Genomic DNA, 18,787 nt, shown 5'->3' with positions numbered 1-18,787 from the left:
TGGTATCCTGTTCCCTTCACTCTCATATTGTTTATTCCTGTTTATTTGCTTTGTGGTGCTGTTTACACTGTTCACCTCCTGGGGTGGGGGTTGGGGGTTTAGTTCAGGGTTTAACAGGAGAAAGGGACAGGTCGGTGACTTGGGCCTCCCTACCTTCAAGGGTACCCCCAAGATAAGGAAAGACAGGGCTTTCCCTAGCCTGAGGGGCAGTTCAGGGGCCCAGATTCCTAATCTCCTGTCTTCTTATTTTTGTCTTGTGACATCAACTTTGATATTTAAAGATGGACAGAGTCAGAAGAGTCATTTTGTTATTATAGAGGAGATGATAGCTCTATATGTACTGCAGGACTCTACGTGCTGTTCCAATGCTATTATTTGAGAAAAGCACTTTAGTCCATCTCTTCCAGAAAAATGTAGTAGTCCATTTAGGAATCTGCCTAGCAGGCTCCATTCAGAGGTTGATTAAAATGATGATCAAAATAGGGAAACACTAGTCAGATTTATTATAGTTAAGAGTTTGTAGGGCACAGCTGATTTCTGATGGCATCTTGGACTTCAGAGATTCTTTTTTTTTCTTAATTACAGTACTTAAACTATTGAAGCAAAACCTATCCTTAGTAGCACATTCAAAGTTCCTGAAATCTCATGCATCCTACATATCTGGCTTGTAACTTACATTAATTCAAAGTTTCTTCGAATAGCTTCAGGAATTTTTGGCTTTGTAACACGTACTGCCTGAAAAGAAATGTGTTAGTACTGATAAATATTGAATTGTGACTATCCTAGATAATTACAGTATTAAACGGTGTTAGCAACCAAAACTTGCCTGTATTGTTAGTCCAGGAGCCATGAAATTAAGTTCTTTCTGAAGGGATAGTTTCAGGTTTTCATCTATCTGATCTGTACAAATATTAGAAAATCTTGAATGTAGTACAATTGAATTTCTTGAAGTAGTAACCATAGCATCTGATTTGTTGGCACAAACTGCATGGAAAGCAGGGTAACCAATATGACCAATATGTGGGAACTACACAGTAAATGTGATAAAAAAAATAACATTTTAAATAATGGTTAATTAAATGCTTTTTAAATTTTTATTCCAAGAATTACTTTTTTTATATCTATAAATGTGTAATACTCACCAAACAGTTCAATGTACACTTCCTGCAGGGTGTGTGCACTGCAGAACTGATTCAGCTCATGGTGGATCTTGTTGAAGATTAAAGTCTTGTCATAATCTGCTGTGTAGTTCCTTACAACATCATATACTGCAGAGAAAGTTGTAGGTCTGGTTACTGGACACACAAGTATTTTAGTTACACCACAGATAGAAAAACATGGCAAACATCTGAATACTTGTCTGGTATATAACTTCTACTGCATACAGGATTACAAACCGTCCTGAAATTCCAGGACAGTCAGTAAAAATAAAGCATTTTTTGCCCTGTCCGTAAAAAAAAAATTAAGGTGTCTGTGAGGAAACTGTATAAAATAAGTACCGTAGTAGTTTCTCTGCCTGTTAGCACCATAGCGGAGGGATTTTTGGCACTTCTGACCATGGTTCCAAATACACATGGCAGACCCTGGGCTCAAACCCCCCCCCCCCCCCTTCCCATTACTTCAGAGTTTAGCTTTCCTTCTCAGAGAGTGTGGGGGTTTTAGGAGAGCCAAGGTATTTACGACCGGCATTTCCTGCCGTGTAAGCTCTTGTCCAGCTATAAGTGAACTAGAAACTTCTAGGATCCATGAAAGTTCTTTGTTTGGTTGTTTTAAGATATTATGCACAATGTTTACGTTACGAACACGAAAATATATATTCTTATTCTCACTCGGTGGACCTACCCATCCCTCGAAACACGGGCTTCTAACTCCATCTGGTAAAGAAGTAGGGATTTCTCTGTAAATATGTATCCCAGATAGGACATATTTGATCTCATTAGAATGCTCACGTTAATCCGAGATGAATGATGGGTTTGTTATGACTATGACATGTTTTGTAGCGGAGTTACTGAAATTAGATATAGATTAGGATAAAATGAGTTAACTCCCTTTCCGGGATGTCACAGGCTGAAGCTATAACTGTCTGCCACGATCCCCAGCTCAGTCTTCTTCTTCCTGGCTTGCTTGCTTCTTCTTCTGGAAAGCCCTGCGCACGTCCAATGAGCTGGGACGTATAGTTGCCTGCCATGCAATGAACTGAGAACATGAGTGTTATCTTTTCTCATTTAATCCCTGTTTATTTTATAATTACCCTTGTACATATTTGCAATTGACTCATTTGTAACATCTCTATAAAATATATTTGATAAAGCACTGCCTAATTTTTATGGGATATAATATTTAATATTAGTTCATTCTTCATGCTCTAAAAACCGTACCCTAAGTCTTCTGAAGGGAAATACGCTACTGTGTTGGGTTAGCTTCGGACCCATTTAATCGAAGCTGGTGGCAGTGATACCGTGTGCAGACTGTTGGGTTATGTTGTAGCGACTGCGGCATTGATAATTATTGTTCCTGCCTGAGTGGGAGTAGTTTATCGCGTCGCTGCAGCGTGCCCAATAGCCAGTACATAGCAGGCAGCCTGTCTGGCGACTAATTACTCGGGGTGCAGTACCTAATCTGACCTGAGAGTAAGGGGGGCGCCAGAGAGCTGCAAGTGTGAAGTGAAACTGTAAGCGGGATAGACATAAATCCCTGCAGTTCGTGGTATATTGAAAAGCAGTGGGATACCTAAAATAAGCCCCTGCTGTAACTAAGAGGTCAATAGCCTTGTGTGTGTTTTTTCATCGCATTGTTAGCAGTGGAGGGATAACTAAGATAAGTCCCCCTGCACATGTGATAGCCGTCTGTTGGCCTAAAGTCACCCCGACCCGTGACGTAGGGGTGATGGTCACGGTGTGAATCGTGACAAATTGGTGGCAGCTGTCAGGGATTCCTGACAATTGGTGGCAAGGCGGTGGGATATCTTAGAGCATTAGTGATTTGGTTTGAGTAATCATTCCTCTCACTAAAAACTTGCAGAAAGTTCTTGCGAGGACTCTGCGCAAATAAGTTTGGAGAACGAACTCAGTGTTTTATTAGTCTTGAGACAATTGCGTACTGGTAATTATCCCCTCCCTTTCTCTTCGTTTTTCTATCCTATCTTTTATTTGGCAACCATGGCTGCGAAAGGGGAAGCCTGGTACAACCAGCAGAAGAAGGACTTTCTTGCTGGGATATGCACGTGCCATGGCCTGAACCACCAGGGTAAGACCAAGATTCAAATGGTTGCTGAAATGGTGCAATTTGAAGCAGACCAAGCCAGGTCACAGAGCCCAGAGGCCGCAGAAGCCAGCACAAGTGAACATGGTGCTGCAGCAGAGGTCCAACCACTGAATACGGACCCTAATGGCAACCAGGGGGGCGCAGACCTCCTCCTGCAGTTGGCTCTGCAACAATGCTCCGCAGATGACCTAGAGAGACATCTGCAGCTGATTCAGCAATACCGGCAGGAGGCCCAGCAAGCCGAGAGAGAGGCCCGAGCCGAGCGGGAGGCTGAGAGAGCCGAGCGGGAGGCTGAGAGAGCCGAGCACCAAGCCCAGCGAGAACATGAACAGATGCCCTCCACCGCCCAGAGCCGTGAGCCCAGCAGCGCTTAGATACCTAAGCCCCGGCCTGATCACTTTCCTGTTATGGAGAAGGACGGAGACTTGGACACGTTTCTGCGGGCCTTTGAGAAAGCCTGCAGACAGTACCGGCTGCCTACAGATGAATGGGCACGATACCTGACACCAGGGCTGAGAGGCAAAGCTCTGGAGGCGTTTGCTGCCCTCCCTCAAGAACAAGATGGTGACTATGAGGCCATCAAGCAGGCTCTGATAGCCAAGTACCAGCTTACACCCGAGGTGTACCGTAGAAAGTTCCGGACCCTCCAACGTGGCCCACACGACAGTTACAGTGATGTGGTGCATGGACTGGGGACCCACTTTGACCAGTGGACCCAAGGACTGTCAGTGACCACCTTTGCACAGCTGCGAGACCTGATGATCAAAGACCAGTTCTTTCATCTTTGCCCAGCTGAGGTGCGACAGTTCGTGGTGGACAGAGAACCCAAAGACGTGACGAAAGCAGAGCAGATTGCCGATGCCTATGAGGCCAACCGTAGATCGGAAGTGCAGAAGCCAGTCGCCACCAGCTGGAGAGGGGGTAAGCCTGCAACCAACGCCAGTACCCCTGCCAGCCAGCACACCAGAGGTCCTGTCCCCAGAGCCAACAGCACCAGACCTACCACCGAACCTCACAAGTGTTACCACTGCAATCAGACTGGTCATATCAGTACCTACTGTCCAGTCAGGCAGAAGAACCCCTCATCCAAGGCCCCAGGGCCTAATGCAGCAGTTCTTTTGGTGGGTGGTGTGGTTGGGAGAGTGTGTGACAACGTACAGCACGTCACTGTGGGAGCTACAGGCCTCAAAGACACCGGGGCTGAACGAACCCTCATCCGACCCGAACTGGAAGCCCCTGAAGAAATCATTCCGGGGAAAACCCTAACTGTCACTGGGATTGGGGGCATCAGCTGTCCCTTACCGATGGCCCGGGTTTTTATTGATTGGGGTGCCGGGAGCGGGGTGAAGGAAATGGGGCTGACTGATAATTTGCCCACTGATGTTTTGTTGGGGACTGATTTGGGGAGGTTGGTTGCACACTACGTCCCTGACACCCCTCCCCAATCTACTAATAAGGGTAACATTAACCCTGATGATGATGATGATGATGATGGGAAATCGCATGTGTTACCTGACCATGCTTTATCTTGTAATGATGCATCTGTTAACCATTTTTTCCCTAGGAGTGTTGGTGAAAATGATGTACATGTGCCGACGGAACTTGATAATGATTTTTCTGTGAAAGTTGATGTGTCCATAGGTACAGGAGTGCTCAGCCACGTCGCTCTGCGGAGTGAGACGGCTGAGGAACCCCTAGCAGGGGCAAGTGTCGGTGCTACAGGAAATGGGGAGATGCATGGGAACCGTGAGGAAGGTGATGCCATGAAATTGACCAGTGCCACCGAGGAAGGTAACTGGCCCATAAGTAGCAATGCTCCTGAGGTGATGGGGGTGGATGGGGAGGTAGAGCCCATAGCAGCGCCGGCTGATGGACCTGTAGAAACCCCCCGGGAGACAGCCTACCTAGCTGCTGTCACCCGCAGTCAGAGTGCCCGGAACGCAGATAACTGTCTGCCTTCCGGACCCTCCTCAGTCATCAGTGTGACTGAACCAGAGGTGGACCCAGAGCAGGTCCAAGAGGGTTCCCGTGGGGAAGGGACCCTGACGTCGCTTCTGGCTTCCCCTAGCCAGGAGTTTCAGGCCGCTCTGCACACAGATGCGAGCCTAGAGAGTTTGAGGCAACTCGCCGAGACGCCCACCTCCAAGACTGATAAGGAGAGGGTGTTCTGGGAACAAGGAAGGTTATACCGGGAGACAGTACCCGGAGAATCACAAAAGGAGTGGTTGAGGCAAAGACAGCTGGTCGTCCCGCAGCAATTCCGGGGTGAGTTGTTGCGGATTGCCCATGAGATCCCGCTAGCTGGACATTGGGGATCAGCAAAACTAAGCCCCGGCTGTCTCAACACTTCTATTGGCCTAAGATGGGGACAGATGTGTCAAACTACTGCCGCTCCTGTGTCACCTGTCAAAGAGTGGGGAAGGCGGGGCCTGCTATTAAGGCTCCCCTGATCCCATTGCCAGTGATAGAGGAGCCTTTCCAGAGGATCGCGGTGGACATTGTGGGCCCACTGGTCGTCCCCAGCAGCTCTGGAAAGCAATACATCCTTACTGTGGTAGACTATGCTGCCCGGTACCCAGAGGCAGTAGCTCTGTCGTCAACTAGGGCAGATAAGGTGGCGGATGCCCTGTTGGCCATCTTTTCACGTGTAGGATTTCCCAGGGAAATGCTTACTGGTTACTTACAAATTGGTGGCAGCGGTCGGGGATTCCTGACAGTGTCCATGTTTTTTTTTTTTTTGAAGATGAAGAAAATTATACAGATTCTTTTCACTGTAATTATCAGTTTTCAGTGAATGTACACAGTGTTCCAAATTATTATGCAAATTGGATTTAAAGGGAGTCTGTCACCCCAAAAATCGTATATGAGCTAAGGCCATCAGCATCAGAGAATTATCTACAGCATTCTGTAAAGCTGTAGATATGCCCCCGATGTAACATGGTCTGGTTCGGGTCCGACAGGTGTCGCGGTCCGGATCCAGAGCCTCCCATCTTCATGCGATGACGACCTCTTCTTGTCTTTCTGCCGTTGAGGGCAGAGCAAAGTACTGCAGTGCGCAGGCGCCGGGAAAGGTCATACTGCCCCTGGGTGAGTATAATGTAACCTGTTTTTCTTACCTTTCAGGTTACATCAGGGGCTTATCTACAGCATTACAGAATGCTGTAGATAAGCCCCTGATGCCGGTGGCCTTAGCTCATATACGATTTTTGGGGTGACAGATTCCTTTTAACCCCTTCATGACCCAGCCTATTTTGACCTTAATGACCTGGCCGTTTTCTGCAATTCTGACCAGTGTCCCTTTATGAGGTAATAACTCAGGAACGCTTCAACGAATCCTAGCGGTTCTGAGACTGTTTTTTCGTGACATATTGGGCTTCATGTTAGTGGTAAACTTAGGTCGATAATTTTTGTGTTTATTTGTGAAAAAAATGGAAATTTGGCTAAAATTTTGAACATTTCGCGATTTTCACATTTTGAATTTTTATTCTGTTAAACAAGAGAGTTATGTGACACAAAATAGTTAATAAATAACATTACCCACATGTCTACTTTACATCAGCGTAATTTTAGAACCAAAATTTTTTTTTGCTAGGAAGTTATAAGGGTTAAAAGTTGACCAGCGATTTCTCATTTTTACAGCAAAATTTACAAAACCAATTTTTTTAGGGACCACCTCACATTTTAAGTCAGTTTGAGGGGTCTGTATGGATGAAAATACCCAAAAGTGACACCATTCTAAAAACTGCACCCATCAAGGTGCTCAAAACCACATTCAAGAAGTTTATTAACCCTTCAGGTGCTTCACAGCAGCAGAAGCAACATGGAAGGAAAAAATGAACATTTAACTTTTTAGTCACAAAAATAATCTTTTAGCAACAATTTTTTTATTTTCCCAAGGGTAAAAAGAGAAACTGGACACCAAGAATTATTGTACAATTTGTCCTAAGTACGCAGATACCCCATATGTGGGGGGAACTACTGTTTGGGCGCACGACAGGGCTCGGAAGGGAAGGAGTGTCATTTGAATTTTTCAATGAAAAATTGGCTCCAATCTTTAGCGGACACCATGTCGCGTTTGGAGAGCCCCTGTGTGCCTAAACATTGGAGCTTCCCCACAAGTGACCCCATTTTGGAAATCAGACCCCCAAAGGAACTTATCTAGATGCATAGTGAGCACATTGAACCCCCAGGTGCTTCACAAATTGATCCGTAACAATGAAAAAGTACTTTTTTTTTTCACAAAAAATTTATTTTGGCCTCAATTTGTTCATTTCCACATGGGCAACAGGATAAAATGGATCCTAAAATTTATTGGGCAATTTCTCCTGAGTACAGCAAAATGTGACCCCATTTTGGAAACTAGACCTCCCATGGAACTAACCTAGATGTACGGTGACCACTTTAAACCCCCAAGTGCTTCACAGAAGTTTATAACGCAGAGCCGTGAAAATAAAAATCATTTTTCTTTCTTCAAAAATTATTTTTTAGCCCGCAATTTTTTACTTTCACAAGAGTAACAGGAGAAATTGGACCCCAAAAATTGTTGTCCAGTTTGTCCTGAGTACGCTGATACCCTATATGTGGGGGGGAACCACTGTTTGGGCACACGTCGGGGCTCAGAAGGGAAGTAGTGACGTTTTGGAATGCAGACTTTGATGGAATGGTCTGCAGGCGTCATGTTGCATTTCCAGAGCCCCTGATGTGCCTAAACCGTAGAAACCCCCCACAAGTGACCCCATTTTGGAAACTAGACCCCCCCAAGGAACTTATCTAGATATGTGTTGAGCACTTTGAACCCCCAAGTGCTTCACAGAAGTTTACAACGCAGGGCTGTGAAAATAAAAAAAAATCATTTTTATTTCCTCAAAAATGATGTTTTAGCAAGCAGTTTTTTATTTTCACAAGGGTAGCAGGAGAAATTGGACCCCAATAGTTGTTGCCCAGTTTGTCCCGAGTATGCTGGTACCCCATATGTGGGGGTAAACCACTGTTTTGGCGCACGTCAGGGCTCGGAAGGGAGGGAGCACCATTTGACTTTTTGAACGCCAGATTGGCTGGAACCAATGGTGGCGCCATGTTGCGTTTGGAGACCCCTGATGTGCCTAAACAGTGGAAACCCCTCAATTCTAACTCCAACACTAACCCCAACACACCCCTGACCCTAATCTCAACTGTGGCCATAACCCTAATCACAACCCTAACCCCAACACACCCCTAACCACAGCCCTAACCCTAACACACCCCTAACCCTAATCCCAACCCTAACCATAATCCTAATCCAAACCCTAACCCCAACACACCCCTAGCCATAACCCTAACCACAAGCCTAATCTTAACCCTATTTCCAACCCTGGCCCTAATTCCAACCCTAACTCTAATTCCAACTTTAACCCTAAGGCTATGTGGCCATGTTGCGGATTCGTGTGAGATTTTTCCGCACTATTTTTGAAAAATCCGCGGGTAAAAGGCACTGCGTTTTACCTGCGGATTTACCGTGGATTTCCAGTGTTTTTTGTGCAGATTTCACCTGCGGATTTCTATTGAGGAACAGGTGTAAAACGCTGCGGAATCCGCACAAAGAATTGACATGCTGCGGAAAATACAACACAGCGTTCCCGCGCGGTATTTTCTGCACCATGGGCACAGCCGATTTGGCTTTCCATAGGTTTACATGGAAATGTAAAGCTTATGGAAAACTGCTATGAATCTGCAGCGGCCAATCCGCTGCGGATCCGCAGCCAAATCCGCACCGTGTGCACATAGCCTAATTCTAAGGGTTCCACAGCGTTTCCGCCGCTGCGGGTCCGCAGCAGTTTCCCATGAGTTTACAAAAAACGCTGTGCACATGCTGCGGAAAAAACTGCGCGGAAACAAGAGTAATGCAGCGGTTTACATTCCGCACATTTCACTTCTTACAACTGCTCCAATAGAAAAACCGCAGTGAAATCCGCAGAAAAACCGCAGTAAATCCGCAATAAAGGAGGCCGAGGCGCCGAAGACAGTTGAGAGCAAGAGGGAGCAGGGAACCGCGGTGGAAGCGAAGATGTAACAGTTACAATGTGTAAAATGTTTTGTGTTTTGTGTGCTGGAAGGCGACATTCCTGTTTTTGTGAGTACAGTGTTAGGCCTATAAATTCTTGAATTCTGCTGGGTTACAATCTTGATTTTTCTAAGTTTAGGAGCCATCCTAGATTCTCCAGGGTTCTCATTACGCTGTCTCTTTGGACTCTGCAGTTCTGGACTGAGTCGCTCACTATTAGCAGATCGTCTAAGTATGGAATAATTAGAATATCCTGTTCCCTCAGGTGAGCCATTATTTCTGCTACTAATTTTGTAAACACCCGGGGCTATCGATATTCCAAACGGAAGAGCCCTGTATTGGAATTCTTCCACCTCCCCGTTTATAACGATCGCTAGTCTGAGGAATTTCCGATATTCCTTGTGGACAGGTGCATGGTAATATGCATCTTTGAGGTCTAATACCGTCAAAGCATTTTGGAAACAGTATGTTGATGGCGGCTCTTATTGATTCCATCTTGAATTTTTGGTTCCGGACATAGTTGTTTAATTTCCGTAGGTTTATTATTGTCCGATATGTACCGTTTGGTTACGGTACTAGGAATAGCGGGGAGTGAGGTGGAACACGCTGTAGGACCGCTTTCTCTACTAGATTTAAGACCTCACTTTCTAATGTCATTTGTTCCTTTGTGGAGGACCTAAATGGGGAGACAGTCACTTTGGGGATTTTTTTTATCTCGAGAAGGGTTGCCGAAGAGAAATCCCCTGTCCTTCTTTCCGTATTTTGTTCCCTTGGGGGTTTCCTACGGAAGAATTTCTTATTCCGAAAGGGCTCTTTGTATTGTGTTGGCCCTAGGTTCGAGAATCCTTTCTTTTTATCTCCTGCTTTTTGGAGTATATCATCTCAGGTTTCACCAAAGAGATATTTACCATCACAGGGAATTGAGCATAGCTTAAGCTTGGTCTGAAGGTGTCCCGGCCAGCTTTTGAGCCATAGGGTTCGTCTGGCCGCATTCAAAAGTGCTGCCGATTTTGATGTTAAACGGACTGAATCTGCAGATGAGTCGGCTAGGAATGCTGCTGCCCCTCTTATCATGGGTAGGGATTCCAGTATCTTGTTCCTTGGTGTCCCATCCCTTAGTTGTTTCTCTAGTTGACCCACAAATACCATGAGAGATCTGGAGGAACATGTCGCCGCTATAGACAGCCTAAGATTTCCTCCCGCTGATTCCCAGGCCCCTTTTAGGAGAGTGTCAGCTTTCTTATCCAGGGGATCTAGGGGCGTACCCATATCTTCAAAGGGAACTGCAAACTTTTTAGAAGCTTTGGCGTCCGCTACATCAAGCTTAGGAGCTTTGTCCCAAGATGTGGATTCCTCCTCCTCAAAGGGGTATTTTCTTTTGATGGAAGGAACTGACAAGTTTTTCCTATCCCCTTTTGATTAAGGTTTGGACATTTGGGTTTATTGGGAACACTCTGTTTCTTCTGTCCTAACCCTCTGAATATTATGTCGTGGATTGTCCTATTCGGACGGGGGACTTCCATTCCCATGGTGGAACTTACTGCTTTCACCAGACCTTCTACTTCGTCTAGGGGAAAGCAGTGACGACCCCTTTATCTTCACCCCAGGATGAAGCTGAGGAGTCTGAGGCATCCGAATCCAGTTCCCCTGAGGTAGAGGGGTCAGATTTGGAGTATATAGGGTCTTTACTGATTTGCCCCCTGGAAGATGGCGGAGAAGGCATTCTGAAGTCAGACCTAATTGCGGATCTTAGTTCAGAAGCAAAATCCGGGGTTTCCTCACATACTATTTTCTGTATGCATGATCTACAGAGCTTCTTATCCCAAGATTCTGAGTGGGGCAGGACCGGTTCCTCATTTTCTCCGACTTCTTCTTTCCCTATTAAGGGAACAGAAGTAACCCCCTTATAATGGTTGACCTTCTCAATGTCCACTCACCTTTAGATGAACTCGCAGGTACCGGTTCTGGAAGGGGGGGACTGCTTGGACCGAGGGATCCGTAGGTGGTGATGTGTTTGCTGCAGCCGATCTGCTGCGCTGTCTTTGTCTTTTGGTCCATCCTGCTGTTTATGATGGCACTTCGGTTGCTGCTGTTTAAGCTGGTGCTGTTGCTGCTCCTCCTGGAGCTGCTTGTCACTGCCTTCCATGGTTGTGGAGACCGTATACAGCAGTAGCTGTCTGCATCGGTCTCCTTGTCAAATCTACCGCTCTGCGGCGTTCTCTATGGTCCTGCCCCCCTGCACCTGCGTTCAGTGAGGAGAGCGCTACTGCGCATGCGCCCGCCCCGGGAACCGGAAATTGCGCTCCATTTCCGGAGTGGCGGCCATCTTGGTGCAGCTCATGTACACACTGCCAGCGTGCGTACTCCCGGGAACCCGGGCGCTCCCCTCCTGTGCACCCTGAAGGACCCATCAGTCCCAGCGGTGGCGGCTCCAAGTACTGGAACAATCGCGGCAGGAGCCTCCTCGCTGCCGGAACCTGACTTCCCGGCCCTGGTCCTCTTCATCCAGATGTCATCTTCATGCAGGTACTGCACTGAAGGTTCCCCGTCAGTGACAGGAAACCATCTGATGCGAGAGAGAGGTACCGCCCTTTTATCTGTATGTTTCCTGTCCCTGATAGGCGGATGCCCTCTCTTCGTGGTGCTGTCATGGGAGACAAAGAAAAAGGACCTCATAATTTGTTTCGCAATTTGTCCCAAATGCAACTATACTCTACATGCGGTCACGAAATTCTGCTCGGGCACATGGAAGGGCTAGGAAAGGAAAGGGCGATATTTGCCTAGAATACAGTGGGTACGGAAAGTATTCAGACCCCTTTAAATTTCTCACTCTGTTTCATTGCAGTCATTTGGTAAATTTAAAAAAGTTCATTTTTTGCTCTGCACGCCATCTTGACTGAAAACAAAACAGAAGTCTAGACATTTTTGCATATTTATTAAAAAAGAAAAACAAATATCACAGTCATAAGTATTCAGACCCTTTGCTCAGACACTCATGTTTAAGTCACATGCTGTCCATTTACTTGTGATCCTCCTTGAGATGGTTCTACTCCTTCACTAGAGTCCAGCTGTGTTTAATTAAACTGATAGGACTTGATTTGGAAAGGCACACACCTGTCTATATAAGACCTCACAGCTCACAGTGCATGTCAGACCAAATAAGAATCATGAGGTCAAAGGAACTGGTCAAGGAGCTTAGAGACAGAATTGTGGCAAGCACAGATCTGACCAAGTGACCTCCATAATCCTTAAATGGAGGACGTTTGGGACCACCAGAAGTCTTTCTAGATCTGGCTGTCCAGCCAAACTGCGCAATCATGGGAGAAGAGCCATGGTGAGAAAGGTAAAGAAGTACCCCAAGATCACTGTGGCTGAGCTCCAGAGATACAGTAGGGAGATGGGAGAAAGTTCCACAAAGTCAACTATCACTGCAGCCCTCCACCAGTCGGGCCTTTATGGGAAAGTGGCCCGACGGAAGCCTCTCCTCAGTGCAAGCCATATGAAAGCCTGCATAGAGTTTGCTAAAAAAAAAACAACACATCAAGGACACCCAGACTATGAGAGATAAGATTCTCTGGTCTGATGAGACAAAGATGGAACTTTTTGTTGATAATTCTAAGCGGTATGTGTGGAGAAAACCAGGCACTGCTCATCACCTGTCCAATACAATCCCAACAGTGAAACATGGTTGTGGCAGCATCATGCTATGGGGCTGTTTTTCAGCTTCAGGGACAGGACGACTGGTTGCCATTGAAGGAAACATGAATGCGGCCAACTACAGAGATATCTTTGAAGAAAACCTCTTCCATAGTGCTCTGGACCTCAGACTTGGTCGAAGGTTCATTTTCCAACAAGACAATGACCCTAAGCACACAGCTAAAATAACAAAGGAGAGGCTTCAGAACAACTCTGTGACCATTCTTGACTGGCCTATCCAGAGCCGTGACCTAAACCCAATTGAGCATCTCTGGATGGAGAGGCCTGAAAATGGCTGTCCACCAACATTCCCCATCTAACCTAGAGAAACTGCAAGGAAAAATGACAGAGGATCTACAAATCCAGGTGTGAAAAACTTGTTGAATCATTCCCAAGGCGGCTCATGGCTGTACTAGCTCAAAAGGGTGCTTCTACTCAATACTGAGCAAAAGGGTCTTAACCCCTTCATGACCATGGGATTTTTCGTTTTTCCGTGTTCGTTTTTCACTCCCCTCCTTCCCAGAGCCATAACTTTTTTATTTTTCCGTCAATTTGGCCATGTGAGGGCTTATTTTTTGCGCGACGAGTTGTACTTTTGAACGACATCATTGGTTTTAGCATGTCGTGTACTAGAGAATGGGAAAAAAATTCCAAGTGCGGTGTAATTGCAAAAAAAGTGCAGTCCCACACTTGTTTTTTGTTTGGCTTTTTTGCTAGGTTCACTAAATGCTAAAACTGACTTTTTTTATCTAAGTGGTGAAAAAAAATTCCAAACTTTGCTAAAAAAAAAAAAATTGCACCAGTTTCCGATACTCGTAGCGTCTCTATTTTTCGTGATCTGGGGTCGGTTGAGGGCTTATTTTTTGCGTGCCGAGATGACGTTTTTAATGATAGCATTTCGGTGCAGATACGTTCTTTTGATCGCCCGTTATTGCATTTTAATGCAATGTCGCGGCAACCAAAAAAACGTAATTCTGGTGTTTCGAATTTTTTTCCCGCTACGCTGTTTAGCGATAGATCGGGCGATTCTGAGCGCGGCGATACCAAATATGTGTAGATTTGATATTTTTTTTATTGATTTATTTTGATTGGGGCGAAAGGGGGGTGATTTAAACTTTTATATTTTTTTTTTTTTAACATTTTTTTCAACTTTTTTTTTTTACTTTTGCCATGCTTCAATAGCCTCCATGGGAGGCTAGAAGCAGGCACAACGCGATCGCCTCTGCTACATAGCAGCGATCTGCTGATCGCTGCTATGTAGCAGAATTGCAGGTGTGCTGTGAGCGCCGACCACAGGGTGGCGCTCACAGCCACCGGCGATCAGTAACCATAGAGGTCTCAAGGACCCCTATGGTTACAATGGAGACGCATCGCCGACCCCCGATCATGTGACGGGGGTCGGCGATGACGTCATTTCCGGCCGCCCGGCCGGAAGCGGTAGTTAAATGCCGCTGTCTGCGTTTGACAGCGGCATTTAACTAGTTAATAGGTGCGGGCAGATCGCGATTCTGCCCGCGCCTATTACGGGCACATGTCAGCTGTTCAAAACAGCTGACATGTCCCGGCTTTGATGCGGGCTCACCGCGGAGCCCTGCATCAAAGCAGGGGATCTGACCTTGGACGTACTATCCCGTCCAAGGTCAGATAGGGGTTAATACTTATGACCATGTGATATTTAAATTTTTCTTTTTTAATAAATTTGCAAAAATGTCTACATTTGTTTTTTTTTCAGTCAAGATGGGGTGCAGAGTATACATTAATGAGAAAAAAATGAACTTTTTTCAATTTACCAAATGGCTGCAAAGAAACAAAGAGTGAAAAATTTAAAGGTGTCTGAATACTTTCCGTACCCAGGGGGGTAAAGGATTTTGCAACATTTTCAAGCTAAAAAGATGCAAATGGGGTAAAAGACAAAAAAAATCCAAAATTCATCAACCTGTATGCACCATTTTGAAGAAGTTGGCACAAAAAAAGAAACAATACCACAACACAAAAATGAAAGGTCACTTAAAAATTGCAAATTCTAAATCTGTGACAAACAGACTAGCACACATACATGGCAATACTGACCCGCAGGGGGAATCAACATGTTAACAACTTCAATACGGTCAAAGTAAATCATTACACCGCCACTGGAAGAAAAGAACGAAAATGACAAGAAAATATTAGACAGTAAAAGATAAAGAGCAACATGAGACAATCAGAAAAGACAGATCTAGCCATGTTGTGTGTGCAGGACGTTTTCATTATTATATTCATTTAAAGCCTACCTGTCATTTCAAGTAACGGGTCTGTATAAACTGCCATATTTGTACATGAGGACTAATACCATTTCCCACCTAAGGGTATGTTTCCACGGTCAGGATTGGCTCAGTATTTACTCAGGATTTGAGGCAGGTAAAATATGCACCAAATCTGCATCAGAGGTCACCTACGTTTTGGTTTTTTTTTTCATGCGGATTTGTATGCGTTTTTTGGAAGCTAAATATATTTAAAAAAAAAAGATTTATGATGTAATTTCTGGTCAAACCCACACTCCATTACACACACAGATAGACGTATAGATATTTTTTATTTATATAGCACCATTAATTCCTTGGTGCTGTACATGAGAAGGGGTTACATACAAAGTTATAGATATCGTTTACAGTAAACAAATTTACGATGACAGACTGGTACAGAGGGGAGAGGAACCTGTCCATGCGGACTTACATTCTACAGGATAATGGAGAAGAGACAGAAGGTTGGGGGGTGCAGCAGCTCCGGTGGTGTTGAGGAGGCAGCTCGGGTGGTGGTGAGGCGGCAGAATGGTTATTGCAGGCTGTAAGCTTTCCTGAAGAGATGGGTTTTCAGGTTCCGTCTGAAGGATCCGAGGGTGGTGGATAATCGGACGTGTTGAGGAGTGGAAAAAGGTTGAGGAGTGGTCAAAGGTATAGATGGAAAAAAATAGGGGCCCTAGGACAGAGCCTTGAGGGCCTGCAACAGAGAGAAGGCGGGTTGAGGAGGTAGTGTGGGAGTGGGAAATGCTAAATGTGCGGTCAGAAAGGTATGATGCAATCCAGGACAGGGTAAGGTCTTTGATGCCAAGGGAAGAAATAATCTGTAGCAGTAGGCAGTGGTCGAAGGCAGAGGTCAGGTCGAGAAGGAGGAGGATGGAGAACTGTGCTAGCTTTGGCTGTAAGCCATTAGTAATTTTGTTCAGGGCAGTTTTGGAGGAACGGTGGGGAAGGAGGAGGTTGTCAAAGAGAGAGTTAGATCTATCTATAGATCTATGTATGTCCATCTATCGATCAATCTATCTCATCCCATCTATCTATCTGTGTCATTCTATCTATCTATAGATATGTCTCTCATTCCATCTATCTGTAGATCTGTCTATCTATCTCATTCCATCTATCTATCGATCTCTCATTCCATCTCTCTATAGATCTGTCTATCTATAGATCTGTCTATCTCATTGCTTCTATCTATCCCATATCTATTCTATAGATATAGATAGATCTATCGATATAACACTAGATCTATCGATAGATAACTCTATAGATCTATACATCTATCTGTAGATCTATCTATCTATAGATATATCTGTCTATCAATAGCTAGATCTATTTATATATAGAAAAAAATTCTGTTACGCCGGGGTCACACTTTACGAGAAACTCGCACGAGTCTCGCACCTCAATAACCGGCACTTGGACTGGAGCGTTCAGCTGCATAGAAATACATTCAGCTGCACACTCCGATCCCGAGTGCCGGGGGCAGTTCTGGTTATTGAGGTGCAAGACTCGTGCGAGTTTCTCGCAAGTGTGACCCCGTCCTTAAACGCATTATGTTTAATTAAAAAAGTCCAGAGTGGGAAAGCCGGCGACTTGGGGCCAGTGTTCATAGCCTGGGAAGCAGGTAATACCCATAGATCTTCCCCCCCCCCGGCTACAAATACCAGCCCGCAGCTGCCCCAGAAATGGCGCACATTACAGATGTGCCAATTCCGGCGCTTAGCCTCTCTCTTCCCACTGCACTGTAGCGGTGGCATATGGGGTAATAAGAAGTTAATGTCACCTTTGAATTGTAAGGTGACATTAAGTCGGCTTAGTAATGGAGAGGTGTCAATAAGACACCTATATATTACTAATCCTATAGTTGGTAAAGGGTTAATAAAATACACACATGCAGAATAAAGTATTTTAATGAAATAAAACACCACACATTTTTGCCAACTTTATTACACTGGTAATCCAAGCGAAGCCATCGATCTTCTGAAAAAAATAAAAATAAACCAACAGTATACTTCCTGGTCCAACGCAGTCCTTAATAACGAGTGTCCCATGACGAGTCCAGCTCTGCTACATCTGGATGCCTGACATTCAGACATAGCAAAGCTTGTAAATAACCACTGGAGATCTCCGGCGATGACCTACACTCTAGCTCTCGCGGTCAGCTGACTGTGAGAACTAGCCTAGGGTGACCGGAGATAACAGCAAAAAGGGAAGGAGATGCTTACCTGCCTAGGCCTCCAAACAAATGCATCAGGATGCAGTGGACCCATATGGTTAAGATGGCAACACAGGTGCAGAAATACCGATGAGGCAGCCACTCACAACCTACCAAATTAATGGAGGGGGTGGCTGCTTGGCATATGACTGCACATTAGAGATTTGTATGTGGCGCGTTTACGCAGTTACTACGCATGTGACTAATCATTAGATGCGGTCACATGCATCTAATAGTCTATGGTAAATTTACGGTGCGGCGAGGATGCGCCACATTGTAAAGAGACATGCTGTGTTCTGGAAAGAAGCGCCATATGTCCATTTATGCGGGTCTGCCGCCTCCACCTTTTAAAGCATTGTGGAGACCAGATTTCATGAAATACCCTCCACTATGCTGTAAAATCTGGCCGCTGCCCCTGTATGCAACGTCAAACACGCAGCGTTTCCTGACCGTGGAAACATACCCTTACAGTACTTATAATCTGCATGTGTCACCAGCTCCTTCTGTGGCCTGTAATGTTTAGTTGTCTCTGATCTCTGGGTGGAGATTATGCATGACACATTCTAGTAGCTAAAGTACAGAAAAACAGAGGGATTTCTGCTCTTCTCTGTATAGGACGGGTTCAGAAGTATTAAGGACTGAGCAGTACCGAGAACTAGAAGTTCAACTTTGGGATTAGCTATATGAGCAGATCTGCCAGTCTCGGCCTCTGCGGTTTACTCAGCCTAAAAGCTTTAACAGTGCTACTACTATAACTGTTCTTTAATAAAAAAATAGGTCATCTCATGTGGCCCAAAGTAACCCTTTGGGTCCCTTATGCACCATGAGCCACTGCAATCCCTCCATCTGCTCTAATTCAGCCCCTGCTGACACCACACTGTCCTGGCAATTTATCTTACTTTGAGTAAGATGGATTTCAGCAGTTTTTTCAGAGTGGCTGGCAAGTTCAGGAGGCAGAGGATGAAGTGGCTCATGAGTGGAAGCAGAGACAGATTTCTTTAAAGGGAGTCTGTCAGCATATTTTTGCCATGTAATCTGAAGACAGCAGGAGATAGAGGCTAAAATACACGGTCAGACACAGCAATTACACAGTACCTAGCAGGGGCAAATTTATAAGATTATTTCAGTACAGGAATTTTTTTTTAAATACATCCAATTGTGGAAATTTTTATCATTCCAAAATCGATTGATTAAAATTAGTTTAAGTGCAACTATATAATGACAGCCAAACTTAAAAATTTAATATAGCAAATTTTGAGACTAGACTTGTAATATTACTAAAAACAATTTATGAGC

The 18,787-nt window shown here is 45.1% G+C and overlaps 1 protein-coding gene across 9 annotated transcripts in view; it reads right to left on the bottom strand.

Annotated features, from left to right (window-relative positions):
- ERLIN1 (ER lipid raft associated 1) overlaps positions 1–18,787 on the bottom strand; it is a 265,288-nt gene that overhangs the window by 104,871 nt on the left and 141,630 nt on the right. For 4 of the 9 annotated variants that reach the window (XM_069753034.1, XM_069753032.1, XM_069753029.1 and 1 more), the window contains 4 exons: positions 15,071–15,132; positions 1,143–1,268; positions 827–900; positions 677–735 (listed from right to left, as the gene is read on the bottom strand). In XM_069753034.1, coding sequence (XP_069609135.1) covers positions 677–735; positions 827–900; positions 1,143–1,268; positions 15,071–15,132 — 321 coding nt within the window. Of the gene's footprint in view, positions 1–676; positions 736–822; positions 1,028–1,142; positions 1,269–15,070; positions 15,133–18,787 lie in introns of those variants that run through there. The other 5 variants (XM_069753030.1, XM_069753031.1, XM_069753027.1 and 2 more) reach the window with 2 other exon arrangements.

This window comes from Ranitomeya imitator, chromosome 2 (assembly GCF_032444005.1).
Source record: "Ranitomeya imitator isolate aRanImi1 chromosome 2, aRanImi1.pri, whole genome shotgun sequence".
Classification (NCBI taxonomy): Eukaryota; Metazoa; Chordata; class Amphibia; order Anura; family Dendrobatidae; genus Ranitomeya; species Ranitomeya imitator.
The sequence above is the reverse complement of the archived record's forward strand: the minus strand, read 5'-3'. Positions and strand labels throughout refer to the sequence as shown.